This window comes from Rhagoletis pomonella, unplaced genomic scaffold, assembly GCF_013731165.1.
Source record: "Rhagoletis pomonella isolate Grant_MI unplaced genomic scaffold, Rhpom_1.0 Rhpom_scaffold_00008, whole genome shotgun sequence".
NCBI lineage: Eukaryota > Metazoa > Arthropoda > Insecta > Diptera > Tephritidae > Rhagoletis > Rhagoletis pomonella.
This window is the reverse complement of record NW_023458562.1, coordinates 38,080,258-38,106,431: the sequence shown is the minus strand read 5'-3', so window position 1 is coordinate 38,106,431 and position 26,174 is coordinate 38,080,258. Positions and strand designations below refer to the sequence as shown.

Genomic DNA, 26,174 nt, shown 5'->3' with positions numbered 1-26,174 from the left:
AAAAATATCGATGCACCGTTTGCATCCCTATCCAAACCCAGCGCACAACCCATTGTTGGGACGGGGGTGGTTTCGTAACCGAATACACGTTTATAAAGCGGGTCGCTTACTCCAAGACAGACACCCGCTTGCAGCCGCACCTACTGGTAAACAGACGCTGAAGACTTCAGCGAGCCCTTAAACCGAATAAGTCGGAGTGGCCACACCAAAACTCCCTCTCTTTCTGCCGTGACCCAAGGCTCCACTCGGATTGGTTACCGCATCTCGCACATGGGTTGCTCACGTTGCCCAGAGTGCGCGATCGAGGACGCAAGAGTCGGGATTGAGTATAGCCGTGCGACAGTAACTGCATATCCAGCACAACGACTATACCCCATTGCATTGGGTGAGTGTGAAGAGCTTGAAATGCTGACCGACAGGAAGAATGCACAAAAATTTTACCAGAGAGTTAGGCGACTTACGGAAGGTTTCAAGACCAGGGCTTACTCCTGTAAGAACAACAATGGCGACCTAGTTACCGATGTTCAGAACGTACTTAAATTATCTTAAATTATGGAGGGAACACTTTTCCACCCTACTGCATGGTAACAGCACGGAAAGTTGTGGAGAAGAGCCCGAGCCCGCAGTCGATGATGAAGGAGTCGATTTTCCACCGCCTGACTATGATGACGTACGAATAGCAATAACGCGGCTGAAAAAGAAACTGACAAGCTGGAGCTGACAGCCTGCCACTGATCTATTCAAGTACGGCGGCGAGGAGTTGATAAGGTGCATGCATCAACTCTTGTGCAGAATATGGCCAGATGAACGCATGCTCAACGACTGGAATTTAAGTGTGCTCTGCCCAATCCACAATAAAAGCGACCCCGTCATTCGCGCCAACTACCGCGGGATCAGCCTTCTAAGCATAGGTTACCAATTCTTTTCGAGGGTATTGTGTGAAAGACTGAAGCCCACCGTCAATGAACTGATTGGGCCCTTATCAGTGTGGCTTTAGACCTGGGCTCGAATCGTCACATACGATAGCGTACCACTCGTCACGTAAAAACACATTTCTCGGATTATGACTTACGTGAACGTACTCTTTGTCCCATTCAGCTTATACTGCCTGACGTATCACGTAATTTTCTTTCGTATCGTTTTCGATCCGTGAACGGATGTTACGATTCGAGCCCTGGAAAATCCACCATATACCAGGTATTCACAATACGCCAAATCTCGGAAAAGACCCGCGAGAAAAGGATCGACACCACCTATTTTTCGACTTTAAAGCCGCTTTCGACAGAACTAAAGGAGTTGCCTATACGCCGCTATGTCTGAATTTGGCATCCCCTCAAAACTCATGCGGCTGTGTAAAATGACGTTCGGCAATATCACCAGCTCCGTCAGAATTGGGAAAGACCTCTCCGAGTCGTTCGCCACTCAACGGGGTCTCAGACAGGGCGCCCCCTTTCATGTGACTTTTTTAATCTTATGTTGGTGAAGATATTAAGAGCTGCAGAACTCAACCGCTCAGGAACAATTTACTACAAGAGCGTGCAATTGATGGCTTATGCCGATGACATCGACATCATCGGTAACATAAACCACGAAGTCTGTTCTGCATTTTCCAAGTTCGATAAGGAAGTAAAGCGAATGGATCTGGTGGTAAACGAAGGCAAGACGAAGTATCTCCTGTCATCAAACAGTCAGCTCATTCGCGCCTTGGCACCCATGTCACTGTTGACAGTTATAATTTCTAGAAAGTAGTGAATTTCGTTTACTTGGGAACCAACATTAACACCGATAATAATGTCAGCATGGAAATCCAACGCAGAATCGCTCTAGCCAACAAGTACTACTTTGGAATGAGTAGGCAATTCAGGAGTAAAGTCCTCTCTCGACATATGAAAACCACACTTCATAAGTCAGCACGTGCTGGTATATAGCGCAGAAGCATGGACATTGACAACATCCGATGAGGCGGCTTTTGGAGTATTCGAGATAAAGACTTTGCGGAAGATTTACGCGCCTTTACGCGTTGGCGACGGCGAGTACTGCAGACGATAGAACGATGAGCTGTAGGAGCTTTACAGCTCTGAAAGTATTCATCTCGGAACCCGCTGGTGGTAGCAGAGGAGAGGAGGCCCCCACTGCGATGGAGAGATCAGGTGGAGGAGGACTTGGCTTCATTTGGCGTTTCTAATTGTCGTCAGTTGGCACAGAAGAGAAACGACTGGCGTGCTTTGCTGAACTCGACCAAAATTGCTTGGGCGGTTACAGCGCCAAATAAGAGGAAGAAGAAGAATGTAGAATAACAATATGGGTACCAAATGAAGGAGAGAATTCTGTGGATTAAAAATTTTGTTTGGTTAACGAGGACGAATCCATAGCAATGCCCTTGTAATAATATCTTTATCGTTTTTTCGAGGAATTTAGCTATAACCCAGCAAAAAATCGGTAATCGCTTTTAGTGGTAACGTGTTCTAGAAGGCATAGCGTTATAATGCCTTCAAATTTTTCGGCTTCTTTTAGGCATTGCCGGTAATGCAAATTAGAATGTCCAACAATATTTTATTTATTTCGCTTCTTTGTTTGATTTCGGGGAATGCAAAGTAGAATGTCCTATAATATTTCTTTTTAAATTCGTTTCTTTGCTTCATTTCCGGAAATGCAAAGTAGATTGTCCTACAATATTTTATTTGTCTCGCTTCTTTGCTTCATTTCAGGGAATACAAAGTAGAATGTCCTACAATATTTTTTTTTATTTCGCTTCTTTGCTTCATTTCGGAGAATGCAAAGTAGAATGCTGCATCGTAGTCAGCTGAAAAATAGAATGAATACCCAAAAATTCTTTTTCTACCGTTACTTTCTGTGGAAATTTGTCTCGCATAAAAATCATGTTTTGCTTTGTTCAATTTGCAGCGAAGTTGAAGTCAGTCATTGAAGTGAAGTACAAGAGTGAGGAAGTACAATTTTAAGCTTAGTTAAATATGCATGAATGTACATACCGATTTTTAAGAAAATCTAAATACCTAAATAAATACATATATATGTATAAAAGCTGATTTATAAAAATTTTAATTAATTTTAATCTTTTAAGACATTTTCTGATTTCAATTTAATATAAATAAGTACTTATCTAGGCATTCTACATCAGTTTCTCTGTAAGGCATTCTTTGTTCGCTTCTCTGGATTCTGTTTATCCATGCGTTCTCCCTTCGTTTGAAGGTAATGCTGCGGGTAAGGGCTTACCTCCAATGACATGCCCATGTTAAAATAAGGCCTTCTTGAAGCGAAAGGGTAAGCGATTCCCATCGCCTAGCTCGTTTCCACTTTCGTTTCTGTGGTAATCGTGTTTTTTGCTGGGAAGCCTCAACATTTTCTTCCAACACTGATAGCGACATTTTTAACTATTTTCTCCGTTTTCGCCACCAAGACATTGAGTTCATTTTTTATATTGTATATCACAATTAACGGTATTTGTTATTGTTTTTTTTTTAATTAAGTTATTTAAATTAAGTAATTTTTTCGTGATTGAATGATCGGATCTAAACCAAATTAGTTGTGGACCACCTCTGAGGTACCACCTTCTCTTTAAAAAAAATACTTATCGAAATCGGCGACGAATTGATAACCTTCTCCTTTTTTGAAGTCGGTTAAAAATTAGCATGAAGTGCTTTTAATAAATATGTAAATATGCAAAATGCATTTTAGGGGAATTTCATGGAAAATAAGGGATTTTTTTCAGGAATTTCATGGAATTAGCCCTAAGAGATTTGGCATCCCTGCGCATGTGTTCGTAAATAAGAGAGCAGAGTCATCGTACAGTTCCATAAGCAAAGTAACTCTTCTTCTTACCGTTTTGTCTGGCAGGCTGTAGGTGTGTGTTTGGCAGGCTGTAGGTGTATTTTTGGTTAGTGTATTGGTCCTTTTAGTGTGTTAGTGTGTTTTGAATAAATTGCTCGTACTGCTCGTTTTAGCGAGATTGAATGTTCTACTGCGGTTATTTAAAATCTCCTAGGGTTGATTTAAAGGTAGTTTTTGTATTTCTTTGTTTATTCAAGACGAAAAAGCATTTTTCACAACCACTTGAATTACTACAATTTTTGAAAAAATATAAATTTGTCGACGGAAAATATATTTTTAATCAGTTTCTGCAATACAACATTTAGTTATTTTTGTATATGGGCAAATCTAAAAAACAGGTAACCTTGGTGTTTTTTAGCTTTATTTTCACTGTTGGAAACTATATCAAGCTGGTTGCTTTTGGATATAATTCATTGACGTATACTTGAAGCCTCAAAAAAAAATTGGATCAATTTGCCGCATAACTTTTGAATTAAAGGTGTTTAAATAAAAAATAATAATGAAAACAAGTGAATTTTTTATGTAATTTTGAAGAGGTGAAAAATTAATTATGCCATAACTTTTGAAGCACACCATATACTGATTTGAAATTGTATGTGCAATTAGTACTTATGTGTACACTTCAAATGTAGTAGGTAAGAAAAGTGTGCATTAAAAAATAACGAAATGGCAAGTAACTCAAAGTCTGTAATTCCACATTTCACAATTTTCAAAATTTTCGGTTTATCGCGTATAGTTTTTGAAGCATTTAAGTTTAAGAACTTTTTAAGTATGTATTGTATACTACAAACAATTACGAATAATTTCATACCTGAGCAAGAGCTGTGGTTTCAGAATAAACCAACTTTTAAAGATAAAATATTCTGCGATCTTGAGCGTAATTTTTATTCCAAAAACACTTTAATTAAAGCCACATTTGGAAAACACGTCGAAACGATCTAAATCTTTCTATAACTGCTAGTCCTTATAAAATTACATATACTTGTAAAATGCTTCAAAAAATTTATCTCTAGAAGTGTGTAAAAACCTTGATTTACTACTCTTAATGATGCTACTTCTTTTAGTCAGAATATTTCGAGAGTGGTATCAAAGCAACTTTTTTTCGACAAATGTTCTGATAGTTGCTCTTACTTAATTGGAGCCTTCTGAATTCAATGGCGTCCTAAGTTTTACACTATTGGCTCTACTTTTCGAGATATTGGTACTTGAAACTTTCCTTAAATTTTAACTATTTTATAAAAAAAGTCCCTGGGTTTTGAAGATATTTTACTAAAATTTTGCACATAACCGTTTTTTAATATTACCTTAACTATTCCATAAAATCATCGAAATCGGTTCACTAAAACATATAGCTCCCATACAACTGATTGATCTGAGACGTTGTTTTGCGTTATAACTCCTTCAATTAAACCGGTTAAAATTTAGTATAGGTTCAATTTAACATATAGCACGCATACAATTTATTATTCAGATATGAAATTAGAGTTATAGCGCAAAAACACATATCTGAGTAATCAGTTGTATAGGAGCTATATGTTAATGTTAACCTATTTCGATAATTTTAAGGAATAATTAAGGTAATATTAAAAAAACTGTTATGTGCAAAATTTTAGTAAAATAACTTCAAAATTGAGGGAGTTATTTATAAAATAGTTAAAATTTAATCAAATTTTTAAGTACCGTTATCTCGAAAACCGGAGCCAATCTGGTAAAACAGGGCATGCCATTGAATTTAGAACATCCCAATTAAGTGAGTTCAACTTTCAAAATCTTTCCTCAAAGTTTACAACTTGAACAGTGTACTTTCAACCCAGCTTATTCTTTTGTTTTCTATTTCATGCTTATTTCTCGTCTAACTTTTGAAGCACTTGATGAATATGAATTACACTTATATTAATAGATTTATTAAGAGATTACGAATAAAATGATATATAAAACATAGGTGTGCTCACAAATTTAAAAATTAAAATTTTTTGTTTGAAAGTGTACCTATTTTTTAGATTTGCCCATATGCGTTTTGTATGTAAAATATATCTTGTTATTAGTATAAAATCTAAAATCTAAAATCTACTACTATAAAATTCGTATTGCTGCATTTGATTTTTCAACTCACTGCAGTGTACGAATTTCTTCTCCTCCCAACCTTGGTGGTACACACCTAAATCAGTGTTGCCAGAAAATATTTCAACTAAAATTCACATGTTTTATTTAAATAAATCACAAGTAGAAAGACTAGTAAATTCTTTAAATAAATCTCAAAAACAGAGACTGGTATATTGATTAGAAATTATTTTTGTTTAACAAAGGAAACGTCGTTATACGTAGCTAAGCTTTACATCAGAAGTCATGTTTGTATTATTTTAATACAAAAAAGATCAATTCCACACTTATGGCGTTTTCTTTTCTATTGAAAAAGTTTGCCTTCTTATACTGTAACATTTGCACTAGGTTACTTTTTGTGCTAAAAATGGCTATATTAGTAGAAAGTATTGCACTTTTGCTTAGTCGGATGGCAATATTTTGAGAATTGAAATGAGCTGTGAAAGGGCTGAGGAAAAAAAGGCAACATTATTTCGAGGAAAGTAAACGCCATTCATTTATATCGAAAAAGCCGGTCCCTTTAATTTAATTTTAATTGAGTTTTTAACAATTACGTTCCGTTTTTAATGACCTGCACATGTCTAGTACAATTAGACACAATTATTAGCTTTGTTCCACACGAGCCCGCGGGTACCCGTGGGTGCCTAAAACAGCCCAGAAAGCGTTCCTCACGCTAGAAAAATGGGTAATAGAGAGCGAATACCTTCCACTTCTGGATCGTATTTAAATGTCTTCTTCTTCGTGCACGAAACAGCCTGGACTTATTTTCCGGGTAGAAATGTGCAAGAAGTCAAAAATTTTATGAAAAAATTCGCGCTAAGTCCTTCTTAGGAAAAAATACAGTGACCCAAATATAAAGTGGGACGCGATATTTTTTGACTATTTTTTCCTTAGTTTATTTTCTTCTTATAAAAATACTAGCCAATGCTCGCTTGCTTCGCGTCGCCTAATAAGATATTTTGCGTTGGCCAATACAAAAAAGCGTTAAAAAGCAAAAGCAGTCTGTAAAGTAAACATTTTTAGTTTAAATTGAAACGAATAAAGAGCAGAATCCTCCTCATACATAGGCCAAGAATAGTAGCGCTGTGATACAATATGGAATACTAATCCCTTTCGATGTCATGAGTTTTACCGATGGTCTTATTTCTACCTGTGAGATCTCTGCCAAGCGAGCGTAATATTCTTCTATGATCCTGCAACTTCAACATTGCTCCGATGTACCATGTAAGCCAATAAAAGTCCTTATAAGGAAACTAAAGAGCACAGATGGGCGTTTTCAGTTATAGGAGTTATAGGAGGGCCGAGAATGAAAAGTTTTCCCTTAAATTGACTAAATTAGTCGTGTGATCTCTTAAATATCCTTCAAATGAAGCCATTGATATATCTACCGTGTTCCTTTTTTTACGGATGTGGTCGAATCTTTCCTTGTCAATTTGCCACTCTTACAATTTTCCTTAATATTTATGAACTGGTTTCTTTGAGTCTTACTGCTGTACTAATGGCCGCCCCGAGCAATTTCGTCAATCGGAGGTAGGTGCAAGATCGCATTTAAGGTGTATGAGGGCGTCAGACAAAGGTGCGCTTACACAATGTTGCGGTCTTTACATGCATACTTAAACGAATCCTCCATTTAGCCATATGAAAAGTAAATTTGTCTAAGATGCATATAGGGCCAAAGCAGATCAAACCCCGTGTGGGTTTCTATATATTTCGGCTGCAGCGCAATCCATTAGGTCCCTTTTCTGCAAAACCACTGCTTGTCATGAAATTAATAAGCATTATGAATTTCAATCAGATTTTATAAAATATAGCGGGGTCATTTTTAGGAAACGAATTTTTCTTCACACAGATAGCTCACTTTGCGAATTTGAACGAAATCGGTTAGTAAATACAACTTTTATAAGTAACTCTTCTCCAGCGCCACCAGCGTGTTGTCTAATGGGCTTAAATAGGAATGTGTATATGCAAGGCATAACCTCCGACCATTTCACTGGTTTTTGAGTTTAGTCCGAACAACGAAAACGGCTATCACTTTATATATGTGTGCACATATATGTTTAGAATGAAAAAAATCATCATGAAAGTAATAAAAATTCGAATTTGCATTAACAAAATCGGTTCATAAATAGGGCTTTTATCGGGTCCATTTTTTGCAATGCTTTTTTCATCATGCAAGTAGCTTATACTTGAAATTTCAACGAAATCGGTTCATAAATACGACTTTTATAAATAACTGGACTCCGGCGCCACGTAGCGAGTTTTCTGGTAGCCTATAATAGGACCATATAAGCAAGGTATAACCTCTGAAAATTTTACTGAAATCTATGCAGTAGTTTTTGAGTTAACTCCGAACAACGAAAACGGCTATTATTTTACATACATAAAAAATTATGAAAATTATTTTACTAAATTTTTAATTTTTAGAGATGCTGATTAAAAGGTTAAAATTTTTTCTTCCGCAAATTTTCACAATTTTTGCATAAAGTATGAAATTTGTATTTAGTGGTGTTTTTTTAGTAATCAGGTGCGTAAAGTGACTGTTTGACAGATCAACCAGGATTTTGTGAAGCACTTTTTGTTTCTTAGTATTTTCCATAACATCCCGCCATCTTGTCTCTATCACTCTTGGCTAAAATACATTAAAAATGCCTTAAATTAGCAGAAAATCTAAGTCAATGCAGTTAGTGGATGAAGTTCAGTCATTTATTCACGTATTATTTTTTTCTTTTTTTTTTTAATAATTTTATCTTACATTTTAGTATAAAAATGTCGGTCCCTCTGCAACTCTAAAGTTAACGTGTCGTTTGCGCATCAAATTTGCCTGGTAAATTCACGGGGGCTCGTAAATAGAGCTCCATACAAATTTTGACAGTTCTTTTACGAGGCTCGTAAATTTACGAGGTTTACGAGGCTTTTACGAGCTTAAGGGAAGACCCCTATTGTATTGATACGTTTTGGAAGTCAGCTATTTTGAATAAATTGTAATAGAAATGGAAGAAATTGTAATAGCAATGAAAGAAATTGTAAAGTATAAGAGCAAATGCCAAAAAACAGGTGATCTCAGCTGTAGACATTTTTCAGCAATCAGCTGATAGTGTTTTTACTTAGGAAACTGTACGATGGTATAGGGTTAATACTAGGCGAATTCATATAAGGTGGTATCGATTCAACAAATACAAGAATTACTTGTATTTTGTTTTTGCTTTTAGCTGGTGATTGTCAAATTTCAGCTATTCCTCTCCGAATGAAAAAGGGCGACAGAAAATGCAAACACTCTCACGTTTTCACTCACTCACTAGCAAAATATAAAATTTTGACAATCGAACGCTACAACACCACCTTATATAAATTCGCCTTGGGTTAAGAGTTGACCTTTCAGTTGCAGTTCAAAAGAGAGAAATGTCGAAATCACTTCTACCTTGTTATACCAAAAGTGTATTCAACAAAGTGGGATTGAATTTGACATTGCTCCCAGAAGAACCATCCTATAAAGTCAAATTGAAAAATTTGTTTATGAATTTTGAATCGCTTGTTTATATCTTATGGCATAATAGTACCTTAAAGAGAGCCTCCCTGAGTTGTCAATCACACCTTTTTTAATACAACTCGGTTATGCCTTGAGCAAAAGCAAATTATTTCATATCTCTTTTTCGCTTTTGCTGTTTCCTTTCGCTGATTGATTTTTGGTAGTCGCAGCTAAGCAATTGCAAATGCAAGCAATTTCAAACCCTAGAGAACATCAAGAAACACTTGATAGATATAAATTGAATGAAAGTGAAATCCTTAAATTGTACTAAGGTTTTTTGTTGTTTTTCGAGCATATTTGCAAGCATATTTACCAATGTTTACGTTCTTATCTAAGCGCTTGAAATAGCTTTTTTCTTGCTTACTTGTTTGGTTCCGGTAATTACACTAATTAATATTTTTTATTACCTTTACAGATGTTCACAACCACTACAACATAACAAAGGATATTAACGAACCTTTAGCTATTACTCACAGTGGGGAGAACTCTTCCTCTATTCCACCAAAGTCCCCGTTATTGGATATAAGCGAACCACTATCGGTGGCTGATACCACGGATTCACTTGATGTAGAAACGCATATTGATAAATTCGATGGTAATGAACAAAATGCGAAGACACAATCTTTGCTTTTGAAATCCACAATTGAAAACGAATCGTCTGTAATTACTACGAAAACCACAATACCAGTCAACAATGCGACGCTCCCAATTCAATTACCCACAACACTGGGTATGACACCCATAAACGGTACCTCTTTTCCAACTAACAAGTCCACATTACCTGCTTTTGAGTACATTTCGCCGACCAACCATTCCCTCAACATCGCAGATTTTCCTCTCATGGAGCTAAATAGAGTCGGTGTGTTTCCCGCTTTCTTACATAGACGCTCACGCGGAGAAAAGCGACCTATTCCCGAAGATCAAAAAGATGAGAAATATTATGAACGGCGTAAACGCAACAATGAGGCGGCAAAAAAATCCCGCGATGCGAGAAAAATACGAGAAGATCGCATTGCATTCAGGGCAGCACTACTTGAACAAGAAAATTCGATCTTACGTGCTCAAGTCATGGCATTGCGCGACGAATTGCAAACTATTCGCCGTTTGATTAGTTCAAATACAACAGGGACAGCGACACCTATTTTAGGAACAAATACCAGAGGACTAATCGCGTTATAAAGCCGTAAATGGTATATATGTCTGTGAAATTGTAAATAATATGTATGTACATGTACATAGTTTGTACATATACATTAGTGTGGCCCTTATTTTTAAAAGTAAAAAAATGTTTAGCTCCCAATCTCTGATTTTGTTTGAATAGCTAAAAAAAATTGTATGTGCAAAATTTTGGAAGGATCGAACAAGTTTTTGACGACCCTCATCGACCTTGAAGTTTTCAGATATATTAAGTAGGTACGTATGATCATCATCTAATGCCATACAATTTTTTATTACTGCACTCTGAAAAAAGGCAGCGAAATATATTTCTCTCAACACAAGATTTGGTTACTGTAACCAAATCGTGTAACTATACCCAAATCACGTGTTGAGAGAAACGTTTTTAGTTGTAACTAAACTCTTTTTCTCAGTGTCCTTATACACTTAGTAATTAACTTTTCTTTATTCTTCATAAGTCACATACCCCCTTGCATATTTATTTCAAAATTAAGAAATCTACATGTGGGTCGGGTCTCCTTTAAAAAAAATAAAGTCTATTTATCGTGCCGCGGAATGTCCTATTCACATATACAGGTAACTGTTAAATTGGTTATGTTCGATTTCGAACAAGGTAGGCTAGATTTTCAACTTAACTATAATATATTGTTACAAAATTTGCAAATTGTACTTACCATTACTATTATCTATTACCTACTTTTACCTAAGTATTACTTTGTATGAAAATTAATTACAAATTAATACTATTACTATTTACACAACTGGCCAATCCGAATTGCCAGATAATGTTTGCGATAAATACAACACTTCGGTTTGTGGGACAGCACCTTGTGACTCAGAAACACCAAAGAGATGATTATCGTGAATTGTTAGAGCTTAAGACAATCTTTCTTTGAGGTGTTCCAAAAAATGGAATATCTCTTCGGGTGCCGGGATCAATCAGTCATGCAAAGTGGATGGCGAAAGCTATTTATGCGCTAAAAACTCATTTCTGATCCATATTTACGTTAAAGCGTAGTATATGGCACCAAGAGCATTTCAATCACCTTTTCATGATTTTATTCTAATGCTAAATTAATTAATTATACAAATTTTGACCGTGAAATAAGTGAAGCTTCTGCAAAAAAGTTTGCTAACCACATATGGTATCTTAGCCCAGAAATAGTTGATCTTTCCTTATTCAACAATACCGTGCCAACACCGGTAAATGCTGGTATGGTAAAAGCCATAACGGAAGCAGATGAAGGAGAGGAATTTCATGTAAAAAAATACATTCTACACTACACAGCTTTTAAGCCATTTTTAAAAATGAAGTTTTCTTCTTTAATAAGTCCTGCTACAAAATCATTTTTCAAGCTATTATGTTTAAATACCGATTTTATGACAAAATACTCTTCAACATCGAGCAGTGATGCCGGTTACAAAAGTAATGAAGAAAAACTACAGAAGATTGTTATTGTAAATGATGTTGCAGAAATAGGTCAAACTCATAAAGGAGCCAATATTCTAACAAAAAATTAAAGTGATAAATAATTTATTTTGCAGATTGTGGCCGAACATCGTAAGACATATCCAACAGCAGCTAAATCTAATTTAATGTAAGAATTATTATTATTGTTATTCATATTATTATTATTACTATTAGTGTATGAAAATACTGAAAATAAATCGATTTTTATATTATGCTGAATTAAATGTTACTCATACGCACCTACAAAATGCATGTACAAACTTAAAGATCGATGAGGGCCACCTAAAACTTGTCCAATCTATCCAAAATTTTGTACAGATCAGTGGTTTAGGCACCCAAATCAAATTAGGGGTTGGGAGCACGAGATTTCTGACTTTTGAAATTGCCTTTATAGCTAAGGGCCACCCTAATATACATGTATACATACGTATGGGGTATTCTTCCTAAATGTTACCACCCCCTGCCTATTCTTCTTTTATCTTAAAAAACGTTTTTAAATATGTAACACACTTAAAAAAAAAACAAGCTTTCCAATGACGACCGTGGGGGTCATTTTCTAGGTGCTCTGAAAGTCAACATGGTTTCTTTAATTTGGAAACCCCATTTTTTATCTCGAATTCAGACCGGAAAACTCTTCGCTGAGATCAAATATCATATGAGGGGTCTATATAACACCCAAGGTCAATATTTTTTCACCCAACTATGATTAGTTAATCTTAAGCAATTTCTTAAAATATGTAAAATTCATACAAAAAATCAAACTTTCCGAATTCGAGCTGAAAAAATCGGGGTTGCCAATTAAAAAAAAACCATGTTGACATTGAAATTTACTTTGCCTCTTAGCTTTGGAAAGCTTGATTTTTTGCGAATTTTACATATTCGTCTTTTCATTTTTAGTGGTAGAGGAGGAAGAATATACCATATATTTATGATAAAAATGTTATTGTTAAAAATAAACCTCATTGCACTCATGTATGTAGTTTCAAATTCGTAGGAACCGTTTGTGGAGTTTTATAAAAATAATGTCATCGTTTCCGCGCAGGGCTTTAGAGCAAAGGTTTTTCTACATCGCTCCGCTCTAGCCCTGTTCCGGTATTTTATTTTGCTCCGAGCTCCCCTCCAAATAAAACACTTAATTTATTTATTTAGTTACATACAGGGTTGCCACTTTGTAAATTATTACCAAATTTGGTAAAAAAAAATTTTGTTTGGTAAAAAGGCAAATTTTATAAAAGTATTTTGTTTGAAAAACAACAAAATTTTTCGTTCCCGCTTTATTTTTCGTAGTAATCTTTATATTATAAATTTTTTTCCAAAATTGTAGTCTACTTTATTGCATTAGTTTTCGAACGCTTTAATGCATACCTTTTTATACATTACATTACATTACATTAGATTACATTACAGTACATTAGACAGCGCCTTAGTTGTATGGAGAGATTTTTTTGTTAAACTATAAAAAAGGGATGCAAAAAAACATCGATGCATCGGAAACATCGATGTTTGCTATTCGATGTATCGAATAAAACCGATGTTTTGGACCTTTCGATATACATGGATATATCGATGTATTTTTTTCGATGCATCGACTTTTGTGTGCAATGTACACTGTACATACTAAAAATATTTTGTATGCTTCCAAACTCTTCGCTCTAGCAACTATTCTAAATGTGGATTTTCACTATTTATGCGCTATTAGAATATATATACATACATTATATTAATATTATCCAAAATGTTATTGCACTAATAAATTGCTACTTTTTTAATAGAAGCGTTTAGTGCCAAAAAACAATCTACAATATGATATTAATTGAAAACCATTTGGAAATTTGGACAGATTTTAAACAGCAATTTCCAAAATGTTTCACATAGCTTACCAACATAGTGAAATAATATAAAGTGTGCCAGCCAGTTTTATGTAAGCTTATTTCTGCTGATTTTGTATGGAAACTTTCTTGTGACAAAATTGCGACATTTGTATAGTATTTGAGCTGGCAATCATTGCAAAGTCAAAGTCGCGAAACACATGTTTTTTTATTGTCTTCAAATACTTCAAGAAAAAGTATATCAGTTAGGGCCGCTTCGAAATATAATTGTAAAATCTTTTCTTCTTTCCTTCTCTTTTCTTCTCTTCTTCTTTTTCTTTTTCTCTAACGCGCGGCATTTTTAAAAAATTTTACATTTGCAATCCGGAGTTGCGATAGGTCGTTCATTTGGGCTGCCAGACGTCCCGGTTTTCCCGGACATGTCCCGGTTTTAGACTATTTGTCCCGGTGTCCCGGCCCAACCTTAAAATGTCCCGGGTTTCGTTTTAGAGTCCCGGTTTTTGATTTGATTGCACAAATTTGAATAAAAGTTCAAAAATCACTACACTAAGAGAAAAAAAACGCGTTGTAATATTCAGAAAAATGTTATGAATTCACTGAGGGAAATAACGCATAGTAAACATGAATATTTTCTATTTAAAATATATGTTCGTATTTAAAATTAGTACTTCCATAACACGCAAACGTGGTGTTGATTCAAACTCAACATTTAAATGCATATTTACATGTGTGGCTGTTGCTGAGTGCGCGAAGATGCTTGCCACAATTTGCTGATTTCCAGAGGGTCAGGGTTCAATTCCCATTACAACCAGCATGGAATTTAAATATTTTTTTAACTTAATCGGTAATTGCAAATCGCTTCATTTTAATATGGGCGCATTTGAATTGATTATTTCTAACTAAATACTAAAATTTGTCTACTTAAATGTATTACGAGTTGGGTTGGTGCTGTTTCATATGCGTATTTTTTAAATTTAGCACGCTTTTTTAATTCTAAACTTCTTTCTCTCAGTGCACCGATTTAATTTGTGAAATAGTCACATTTTGAGACAGTTGAACTTTGCACAAGCAATAGTTGATGATAAGTATATGTACGTAAATACGTTCAAAATAACGTGCACAGAGTTTTACAATTAACTATATTAAGGAAAAGACAGAAGTTTTGAAACAAGTTCACAGCAACGAAAAATATGACTGATATTTTAATGTTATCTTGTACTTAAATTTTTTTCTTTCATGAAACCTAGAGTACTTATAAGTACAGTGCCGTACAAAATTATTGGATCGGAGGCACTTTCATCAAATCACAATTTCTAATCAGATCTTTTAGAAAAATTTTGAATATGTAGCTTTTGAGCCAATTAATTAAGTGCAAGTCTGAAGTTGCCAGCAAATTTCGTTGATTTTTACCTTTTTTTTTGCTGACAGTGTCTTCCATATAAAAAGAATTATCGAACATAATTTGTATTGAAGAAACTCTCAGTAAAAACAATACCAACAAGTAAGAAAGTCTAAGTTCGGGCGGAGCCGAACATTAAATACCCGGCGCAATTATTAAATATATGTTTTTTTACCCTTCCGAAACCTTCCGCTAGATGGTAAGCCGAGGTGTATCAATTTTGAGTAAATTAGCGTCCTTCAATTTCGAAATATTGAAGTTTCAAGCATTTCTTAAATTTACCGTTATATGAGAATCGGCCGTTATTTTAGTCCGATTTCAATAATTTTCAACGTTTTGCTTACACGTGGCAAGTACAATAACCATACCGAGTTTGGTACAAATTGGTAGAACGGTTACCGATATACTTATATGTGATCATAAGTGGGCGGTGCCACGCCCATTTTCCAAAATTTTACCATAAACGTATTTCTTGGTAAAGAATTGTTGCAAGCATCAATTGAATAAATTAGCTTCAATATTTAATGATTTATCGAAGATTTTGTATTTCTCTAAATTACCGTTATATGGGATGTGGGCTGGTTATTGTCCGATTTTAAAAAGTTCCGGCGGTTTTTTATGTTGTACCAAGGCCAACAACTGTGCCAAGTTTGGAAGAAATTGGTGCAGCGGTTACCAAGATATACACATGTAACCATAAGTGGGCGTGGCTACGCCCATTTCCAAAAATTTATAATATTCTTATTTGTCGTCTAAAACTTATTATAAATATCAATTTTGAGTGAATAATCTCCAGTTGTTACTAAAATATCGCAGTTTTCGTATTTCTGGAAATTACCGTTATATGGGAAGTGGGCGTGGTTAAAGTCCGATTTCGCCCATTTTCAATACCAACCTACCTTGGATTAAGGGAAACCTACATACCAAATTTCGTTGAGATATCTCAATTTTTGCTCGAGTTATCGTGTACACGGACAGACGGACAGACGGACGGACAGACAGACATGGCTTAATCGATTTCTTTTTTCATCCTGATCATTTATGTATACATTTTCTATATCTATCTCGATTCGTTTTGGCTGTTACAAACAACCGTTATGTGAACAAAATTAATATACCCTTGTGCACAAGTGCGCTCGGGTATAAAAATCAAGTAAAATTTAATGGGCTGCAAAACTTCATTTTAAAAATTTTTATAAAAAGTCTGATTTGAATGTTGGAAATTTGTATGCAAATTTATTGAATTTTCCCGAGTTTAGCACAAAGTTTAACAATTTTATTTTTATGTTTTTTCATATATTTATTATAAACTGTATTTTTAAAAAAAGGTTCACGCATTGTGAAAAATTCTCTGTGCTTTAGTTGTGATAAGTTGTTTTGTTTTGTTGGCGTACGTTGTAATGATCTCATGATCTCATCTATATATATAAAAAGAAGTTACATTTCCTTGGTAATCTTATAACTCAAGAACCGCCGAACCGATTCCCACGGTTTTGCATTCGTTGGAAAGGGCTCGGGCTCCGTGAGGTTTGTAGCAAAGAAAATAACTAGGGTCTCGAGATATAGACCAAAACGTGGACCTGGGTAACCTTGGGTGTATTTGTTCAATATGGGTATCAAATGAAAGCTGTTCATGAATGTTTTAAGATTGAGCACTTTTCATATAGCTGGGTTACTAGGGTCTCGAGATATAGACCAAAACGTAGACCTGGGTAACCTTGGGTGTATTTGTTCAATATGGGTATCAAATGAAAGCTGTTCATGAATGCTTTAAGATTGAGCACTTTTCATATAGCTGGGTGACTAGGGTCTTGAGATACAGACCAAAACGTGGACCCGGGTAAACTTAGGCTGTATTTGTTTAATATGGGCATAAAATGAAAGCTGTTATGTCAAAAATATGCGGAAACAAATTAAAAAAAATTTAAAAATTCATGAATACCGTTTTTGTGAAAAATAAAATTGTGTAATGCGGACAATTCTTTAATCTTCTTTAATATAAAAATAAGTAGGGTTTTCCTTCCTGACGCGACGCTATGACTCCAGAACGCACGAACTGATTTCCACGGTTTTGCATTCGTTGTAGGTTTATAGCTAAGAAAATTCAAGAAAAATTTCAATAGAAAAGTATATGGTGTGTGAGTATCCCTCACGAAAATAAGTATGTTTCATTTAAAGTAGATGGTGCCGGTGCGTGAAACATTGTTTAACAGCTATTCATTGTACTTTGCTCAGTTAATTTCATGTGACACTAGCGAATACCCGGCGTGCTTCGCTGCGCCTTAAAAGGAATTTTGTTTTGTTACTCCCTCTCACAACATTTGAAAATATTAGTTAATATTGCTGTACATTTGTATTGTAGGGAGATTTTTTCAAATTATATAAATATACGTTATTTGAATATTGAATCAATACACGTTTGAAGAAAGGGTGCGATAGTAGACTCCAGTTATAAGATTATAAATTAAATTTCCAAGAGAAAGTCGGTTCTTTACATATTTTCTAATTACCTTCGAAAATATATTAACTCAAAAAAAAAATAAACAATGCTTCATAGATCGATTTTTTTTTAATCTAACTTCATAAAGTTTTTTAAAAATATTTTGTAAATGAGGCCATAAGAGCTTAGGGGGAAAGTTACAACACAAAAATACATTTAAAGCGCAGCGAAGCACGCCGGGTAATTGCTAGTGTTTTTATATTTTTGCTTTTGTCTGTCAAAATAAAATTTCACTACATCCTTTCGCACGTCGAAATGAAAGAGAAGGGAGCGAGAGGCCCTCCCTAAAGTGTCCCGGTTTGGCAACAGAGATATCTGGCAGCCCTATCGTTCATACAACTTTGTTCGTAAGATTGCCATTTCGCCAAAAATGCCAATTTGCGACGTTTTATGAATCGCACTATTACTTCATTATGCTTATAAACATTTAACAATTGTCGCCACTTCCGTACCTTCCGAAAATTTTTTCGAAGGCTTTCAAAATAACAGAAAAAACTGGGATTTATAACTCTTTAAATCAATTAACTCACTTCACTGTGAGATATAGACTTATCGAAGTTACGATTGTTTATTTTCTTGTTGTATATTTTTAATTGAAATAAACTGTTAATATTTTCATTCGATGCATCGAAAATATCGATGTTTTCATACGATATCGATGCTATATTTCGATGTATCGAATCGAAAAAAACATCGATGTTTTTTTTTTTATTTGCATCCCTACTATAAAGCAAGACTCCCCTATAAATGTTGCTTTGGTAAAAAAAACCGTGTCAGTGGGAAATTTAATATGTTGTAATGGCACTTGATTTTGTCCCGATGTCAAAAACGGCTCCAAGATTTTTAAACATCCCCAACTTTTAAACAATTTTCTAGGATTTCAGAAGTTAAATTTTAGCCCAGTAATTTTAAATCAAATTGGTACGAAGAAAAAATTTTTTCATTAGCGAACTTTTATGCAGTTTACTTCTATAACGACACGTAGATCATGGATCCACTGTCTTGTCGCTAAATTTCATAGGGGAACATTCCGCCATCTTGTATTATATGTTTTTTTTTTTGTTTTCTGCGATTTGCAATCTTATTTTGCATTTTTCGTAAAACCCGATTGTATACAAATTTGTAGAGAATTTAATTTTCCATATTTTCTATATACAAGCTTTAAAAAAAAAAAAAAAATATTTTAAATAATTAGCAAAAAGTGCCAAAAATGTTTACATTGTCACAATTTTCGCCATTTTTCAACAATTTCTTTTGCAAATGCGTAGCATATTCAACAAAACAAAAATTAACCAAAATTTCATCACATTTAATGATTGGGCCAACATTTTTACGAGTTGTAGACGTTACTATCGCATCTTTCCCATATTTTAGATTTAGAGTTTTCTAATAAAAGGGAGATTAGAAACTAAATTTCATTAAAATCTGATGAAATTTAAGTTTCCACGCACAAGAGTGGAGGGCATGGCCATTATCCTGAATTATTCAAATTTCATAATTTCCAATTTCCAAGTAAAATTAGAGCTCATGTCAAGTTTCAACGAAATCGGTGCAGGTTGACTATTAATTCCACCTGCTGCCATATAACCGAAACGCTGTGAGCCAGGTTGAATTTTTTAAAAGGCCACACTGTTTTCACTGGGGGACATCTATGCGATCATTTTAAAACCTTAATCTTTGTAAGTTGTCCTATAGAATTTTGTCCATCGCACTGTACCGGTTGACGTAAAGTGGAAATGAATTTTACGCCGCTTCCCTTACATCGCTATGTTAAGCTCGGTCCCGGTCGTGATCTAAGAGTCGTACAAAAGTTATGGAGAATAAAATTCTCTACAACTTTGGCATTTAAAAATTCTAAGCATTTGTTTTTGTTTATTTAAAGACGAAAATGATTTACGTTTTCTCATAATAATTATATGGGATTTTTATTTTTTAGGTCTCTCGGGACGTTTATTTCAAGACGGAAATGATTTACATCTTCTCCTAATAATTATAAATAAAAGAATGAAACTTCTTAATTGAGTTCGGAGATTTGACGAGTTAAATATTTAACGCCACGACTGTTCACGTCATCAAATCCGTATCGTTCGTTCGATTTTTTTTTTTGCTTTGCTTTTACGTGGTTTTAGTTTATTGGAAAGAGATGCCAGATGTTAGCAAATTAAGTTCCAATAATCGAGCTCGGAGATATTTGCGTTTAATTTCGTGAAAACGGCAGTACATGTACCGATTCTATTAAGAGTAAACGTGGGACGTAAATCATTGTCGTCTTGAAATAAACGCCACGAGAGGCGAGAAAAATAAAAGTCGCATATAATTATTATGAAAAGAAGTAAATCATTTCCGTCTTAACTCTCCGTCAGACACATGTTTCGATTGGCACATTCGGTACGCATGAGTCTGGCTGGACCCACATGCAAATTGTATGCATTTATATAGAAATTATGTGCAACATTTGTTTAGTTAAACTTATTTATTGTATGTTATTCAAATATTAATTTAATTTTACAGCTTTCTTTTGAAAATAATTAATTGCGACAATAGTAGCTTATATTTTATTATTTAAATACACTGGCGATCAAAACCGAGTGCATGTTCGACATTTTATTACTTACTGTAACATAACTTTTTTAATAATAAGCGGATTGTTTTGAAATTTTCAGCAATTTGTCCTTATTCTCTAGTGAATAAAGCCTAGTATACAAAAAAACTAACAAGCAATTCACAGCAAAAATGCAAGGCAACTCTATTCACTCAGTTTTGAACTTTGTTTTGAAATTTTAGGATGTAATTATATATCAAGAGGATTGTGGAGACTCCCTTGCTCTTAGTAGCGATTTTCATACGTCTGGGAATTCTCTCTACTGAGTTTTCTATGATTTTGCTTGGAATATTACCCCATTATAATTTTACTTGCCTCCAAAGCTCTTCAATGTTACTGGAGCTCGCTTGTGCTATGCTATCTTCTCTTGACCACAGTGCTAAATTTTTCGTAATCTTTTAGGTCTGGGATTTATGCTGGCCACCATGTGAGACATTTTTCTTGGCATGGTGTTTTTGAAGATGTTGATGAGGTCTTTCCCAAAAATATTATTTTTTATCGCTTTGGGAACAATTAATTTTCGCTCCATCGGACCATATTACCCATTTTCAGCCCAAAAGCTCCAATTCTGGTGACTTTTACAAAATTTCAGTGCCTTGGGATAATTTACTTGCTGGCATTTGGTGCCATTGGTTAATATAAAAGAAATAATGAACATATCCTCAAAACAAATTTTCCGGACATTGTAAACAAAAGCGCAAACCCTGAGGAAGAAGTTGTTTGCCAGCAGGACGGAGATCCAAAGGATTCTGAAAATATTCGACACCGCCGGCTGCTTGAGCAAAATTTTCACGTAACGCAGTGGCCAACACAAATCCCAGACCTCAGCGCCATCGAAAAATTGAGCGCTGTGGTCAAGAGAGGATTAGCATAGCGCAAGCGAGCTCCGAGTAGCATAGGAGAGCTTTGGAAGCGAGTAAAATTATAATAAAGTAATATTTCAAGCGAAATCATAGAAAACTCAATTTAGAGCATGGCCAAACGAGTGAAAATTGCTATGAAAAGCAATGGATTATCCACAAGAATTTAATTTCATAAAGATTTTTATAGAAAAGTTTGCGAAAGAGAAAATATTTATTTTTGTACTCACATTTATTTGTTTCCCGAAGAATGCCGGTTGCATTCCTTCATATCAGGTAAAAATGCAAATCATATCTTGCAATGATAATTAAAAAAATTCAAAAGAAAACTTTGCAAAACGGTTGCATTCCTTCTTTTTAGGTAAAAATACAAATCATCTATTGCCATGATAGTTCAAAAATTCAAAAGAACACTTTGAAAAAACGGCTGCATTCCTTCATTTTAGGTAAAAATTACATAGGAATATATGTATGTGGGTCCAGCCAGACCCATGTGTTACGAATGTGATGTCTTAATCAACATGTCTATATATCTAGCTTTATATATATGATACCAACATGATTTTGTTACAGATTGGTAATTCACTAAACTTTAGTAAGCTACCTGAAATTTCAAGCCTATAGCTTTATTTAAAGTGCAATTTTTTGTAATCTGAAAATGGAAAAGGCCTGGCTGGGCTCATGTGTCAGACGAAGGGTTAAAATAAACGTCCCACGGGACGAAAATAATAAAAGTTCCACATAATTATTATGACAAGACGTAAATCCTTTCCGTCTTGAAATAAACGTCCCGCGCGATAAAAAAAAAATAAAAGTTCCACATCATTATTATGAGAAGACGTAAATAATGTTCGTTTGTTTGTTTGTTTGAAATTTCCATCTGAAAATAATCATCCCATGAGACAGAAAAATATAATAATAATAGATTGGCGCTTACACATATGTTAGTGTTTGGCCGAGCTTCTCCTCCGACTTGTGGAGTGCGCCTTGATGTTGTCACACAAAGCGGAGGGACCACAGTTTTACGCCGACTCCGAACGGCGTTTGTATTTTTATGAGAAGCTGTTTTTCATGGCAGAAATACACTCGGAGGTTTGCCATTGCCTGCCGAGGGACGACCGCTGTTAAGAAAAAACCGTTTTCTGTATTTTTTGGGATGTTGCTTTGACCAGGGCTTGAACCCAGGTGCTGATGTGTGAAAGCGCGCACTGCTTACCACTACACCACAGCGGCCGACTACAGAAAAAATAATATTTCTCGTAAATAATTATTATACAAAGACAAAAAGATTTGCTTAAAACAAGGCGACGTTTTTGATCTCTAATATTAGGATAATATTTATTTTGGGTCTCTGGGGAAATTAAATTCTCTTCAAATTTGTTTGTATTCGTCTTTTACGAAAAATGCAAAATAAGCTTGCAAATCGAAAAAAAGTTAGTTAGTTGAAAAGCCGTTCACACCAGGCTTTCAACAGAACACAAATGAGCGGCGACAAACGAATTTTTAAAAATCAACGGGAATTTTTAGGTGCACATTTTCGGGTATACTAGAATTCCATGGGCTATAAAACTGCATACCCAAAAAGGTCTTTGAAATTCAGAGTAAAAAGTTCGATGCCGTTTTTATTATTTGTCTATAATAACTCCAGTTGAAGGTTTTTCAAATGAAGTTTGGTTGTTGCCTTTAGTTTCATACTTTCACTTTTGGATGAAGAAAATGCCATTAATGGTATCTCAAATACAATATCATTAGTTAAATAAAAAGTTCCTTAATATATTTTTTTTTATTGAAATAACTAAAAAGTTTTCCAGATTCGGTAAGTATTTTTTTCGTCTGTGGCATACCTGCTTACATATCGAGTCCTATTCGAAAAAAACGTAGACTTACTTTTTTTGAACATTTTCTTTCTGATGCAGTACGAATTTTGCACTTTTCGACTGTAAATTGTATCGACTTTTTAATTTGCTCACATATTTTCTTAGTACATGCACACATACATTCCCTTTAAGACCAATTATTTTATGGTATCTACCCTGCAGGGAAAAACTGAACCAGTATGCACAAATTCCAGTTCATGAACTATTATTTAAGGATAAAAGTCATACCAGTTCGTTATGAACCATAATTATACCAGTTCCTCGAAGAAAAAAGTAAACTAGTTGGTAGAAATTGTAGTTCGAAAACTGGTATTAAACGGGGAAGTCACACCAGTTCGTCATGGACTATAATTATACCAGTTCTACGCAGTGAAATGCCAAACCAGCCAGTATAAATACTAGTTAACTAACTAATATGTGCTAAAGCGACGGCCTACCATTTCGGCGACTTCGAACAACTTATACGATCAGCGACATCTGTCTTTGAATAGCCACAACCAAAACTAAAATACGGTTAATTGCGTTCATCACAAATGTCGGCTGTGATGTCGAGTGAAGACTACCGATTCTGGTTCTAAGATCTCACGTTCGAGTGCGCGTGGAGGTTGTTAAAGTAAAGTAGGTAAATTAATTTAAATAACTATTTAAAATTAAATATAAAGTGAAAATTGTACATATATTTAATTTTATTAGGAAAAAACCAAATACACAAATATCATAAAAAATATTAAAATAAATATTTTTTTTTAACAATAAATTTAAAATTTGCAACAAAAAATATAAATAAAAATAAAATAAATAAAATAAAAAAGATTCGCTCACTGAGATTCGAGCTCGGATCTCTTGATTTGGCGTGCCAAAGCGTTACTCTGTCGACCACTGCCACTGTTACAGCGCCGCGAGCAAAATGGCATACATACTTATGCTTTTCACGTGGGATGAATAGGCAGCCCATCCCGTCAACTGGTATGATTACGGTGACCATATTAACCAACGTAAAATAAAGGACTTTCAAAATGATTTGGGAATACGCACATACAACTTGTATGAGAAAAGTGCCCAATCCAAAAGAAAAGCGACCCCGACATCCGCGCCAACTACCGCGGGATCAGCCTTCTTAACATAGGTTATAAGGTCAAGTGTATTGTACGAAAGACTGAAGCCCACCGTCAACGAACTGATTGGACCTTATCAGTGTGGCTGCAGACCTGGCAAATCCACTATGGACCAGGTATTCACAATACGCCAAATCTTGGAAAAGGCCCGCGAGAAAAGGATCGACACTCACCACCTATTTGTCGATTTCAAAGCCGCTTTCGACAGCACGAAGAGAAGTTGTCTTTATGCCGTGATGTCTGAATTTGGTATCCCCGCAAAACTAATACGGCTGTGTAAAATGACGTTGAGCAATACCACCAGCCCCGTCAGAATAGGGAAGGACCTCTCTGAGCCGTTTGATACCAAACGAGGTTTCAGCCAAGGTGACTCCCTCTCGTGTGATTTCTGCGTTAATCTTATGTTGGAGAAGATAATAAGATTCGCAGAACTGAACCGCTCAGGCACAATACTTTACAAGAGCGTACAATTGCTGGCGTATGCCGACGACATCGATATTATCGGTAAAAACAAGGGCTACGTCTGTTCTGCCTTCTCGGGATTGGATAGAGAAGCAAAGCGAATGGGTCTGGTGGTGAACGAGGACAAAACGAAGTATCTCCTGTTATCACACAAACAGTCAGAGCATACGCGTCTTGGCACTCACGTCACTGTCGACAGTTACAAATTTGAAAAAGTAGACGACTTCAATGTCAGCCTTGAAATGCAAGGGAGAATCACTCTTGCCAACAAGTACTTCTTTGGACTGAGTAGGTAATTGAGAAGTAAAGTCGTATCTCGTCGTACAAAAATCACACTCTATAAGTCACTCATCATGCCTGTACAGGTGTAGGGCGCGGAGGCATGGACAATGAAAACATCTGATGAAGCTGCTCTTGGAGTTTTCGAGAGAAAGATTCTGCGAAGGATTTACTGACATTTACGCGTTGGCGATGGCGGTGGCGAATACAACAGACTATTTAACAATTAGCTGTATGAGCTTTACAACGATATAGACATAGTGCAGCGAATTAAAATTCAGAGGCTCCGCTGGCTTGGCAATGTCGTTCGAATGGACAGAAATGCTCCTAATAATAAAAATAGATTGGCGCTTACACATATGTTAGTGTTTGGTCGAGCTTCTCCTCCGATTTGTGGCGTGCGCCTTGATGTTATCACACAAAGCGACAAAGGCCAACAAAACGCTCCTGCTCCGAAAGTATTCAACTCGGGCCGCGATGCTGGTAACAGAAGAAGAGGAAGGCCTCCTCTGCGTTGGAAACACCAGGTGGAGAAGGACTTGGCTTCACTTGGCATTTCCAATTGGCGTCAGTTAGAATAGAAGAAAAATGACTGGCTGTTGTGGACTCGGCCAAAATCGCTTAAGCGCCAATAAAGAAGAAGAAGTAGAACATTCCCACGACAGCCGGTTCTATGTACCGGAAAGACTCGGGTTTTACCCGACCAAGGGCTGTTGTTTCGGCGAGTTAACCCCGTTTAGGTCGGCGAAATCCGTCAAACGTTGCTCTATTCTAGGGCTACATCTGCTCCGTACCCTTCTGCTCAGGGCTGGCATTGAGTCCAACCCAGGGCCAGAAACTTACACCTGCTAAGTATGCCAAAGAAGACAGCAGACAAACTCCACCTCGGTCAGATGCAATGCCTGTGACGGGCGGAGTCACCTCCGCAACTGCTCGGGCCTACGTATGCACCGGCAGTGGACCGCGTTGTTCTTGGCCCCATGCTGTGCGAATCGGACCGCCTCCACGGCAAACCACCACCCGCCCGTGCAGCACACAACCAACACACCCACACCCCAACACAACACAACAATAGATACACACACAAACACAATAGCACCCACACACCGCCGCCTAGTCCCTCCAACAA

General features: G+C 35.7%; 1 protein-coding gene across 1 annotated transcript; it reads left to right on the top strand.

Moving 5' to 3' along the window:
• Positions 1-6,630: 6,630 nt before the first annotated feature.
• LOC118745291 (transcription factor VBP) lies at positions 6,631-11,109 on the top strand. The gene is made up of 2 exons (XM_036478816.1): positions 6,631-6,634; positions 9,891-11,109. Exons 1-2 carry the CDS (start codon positions 6,631-6,633, stop codon positions 10,652-10,654), a joined length of 768 nt encoding a protein of 255 aa, XP_036334709.1. The 3' UTR covers positions 10,655-11,109.
• The last annotated feature ends 15,065 nt before the right edge of the window (positions 11,110-26,174 follow it).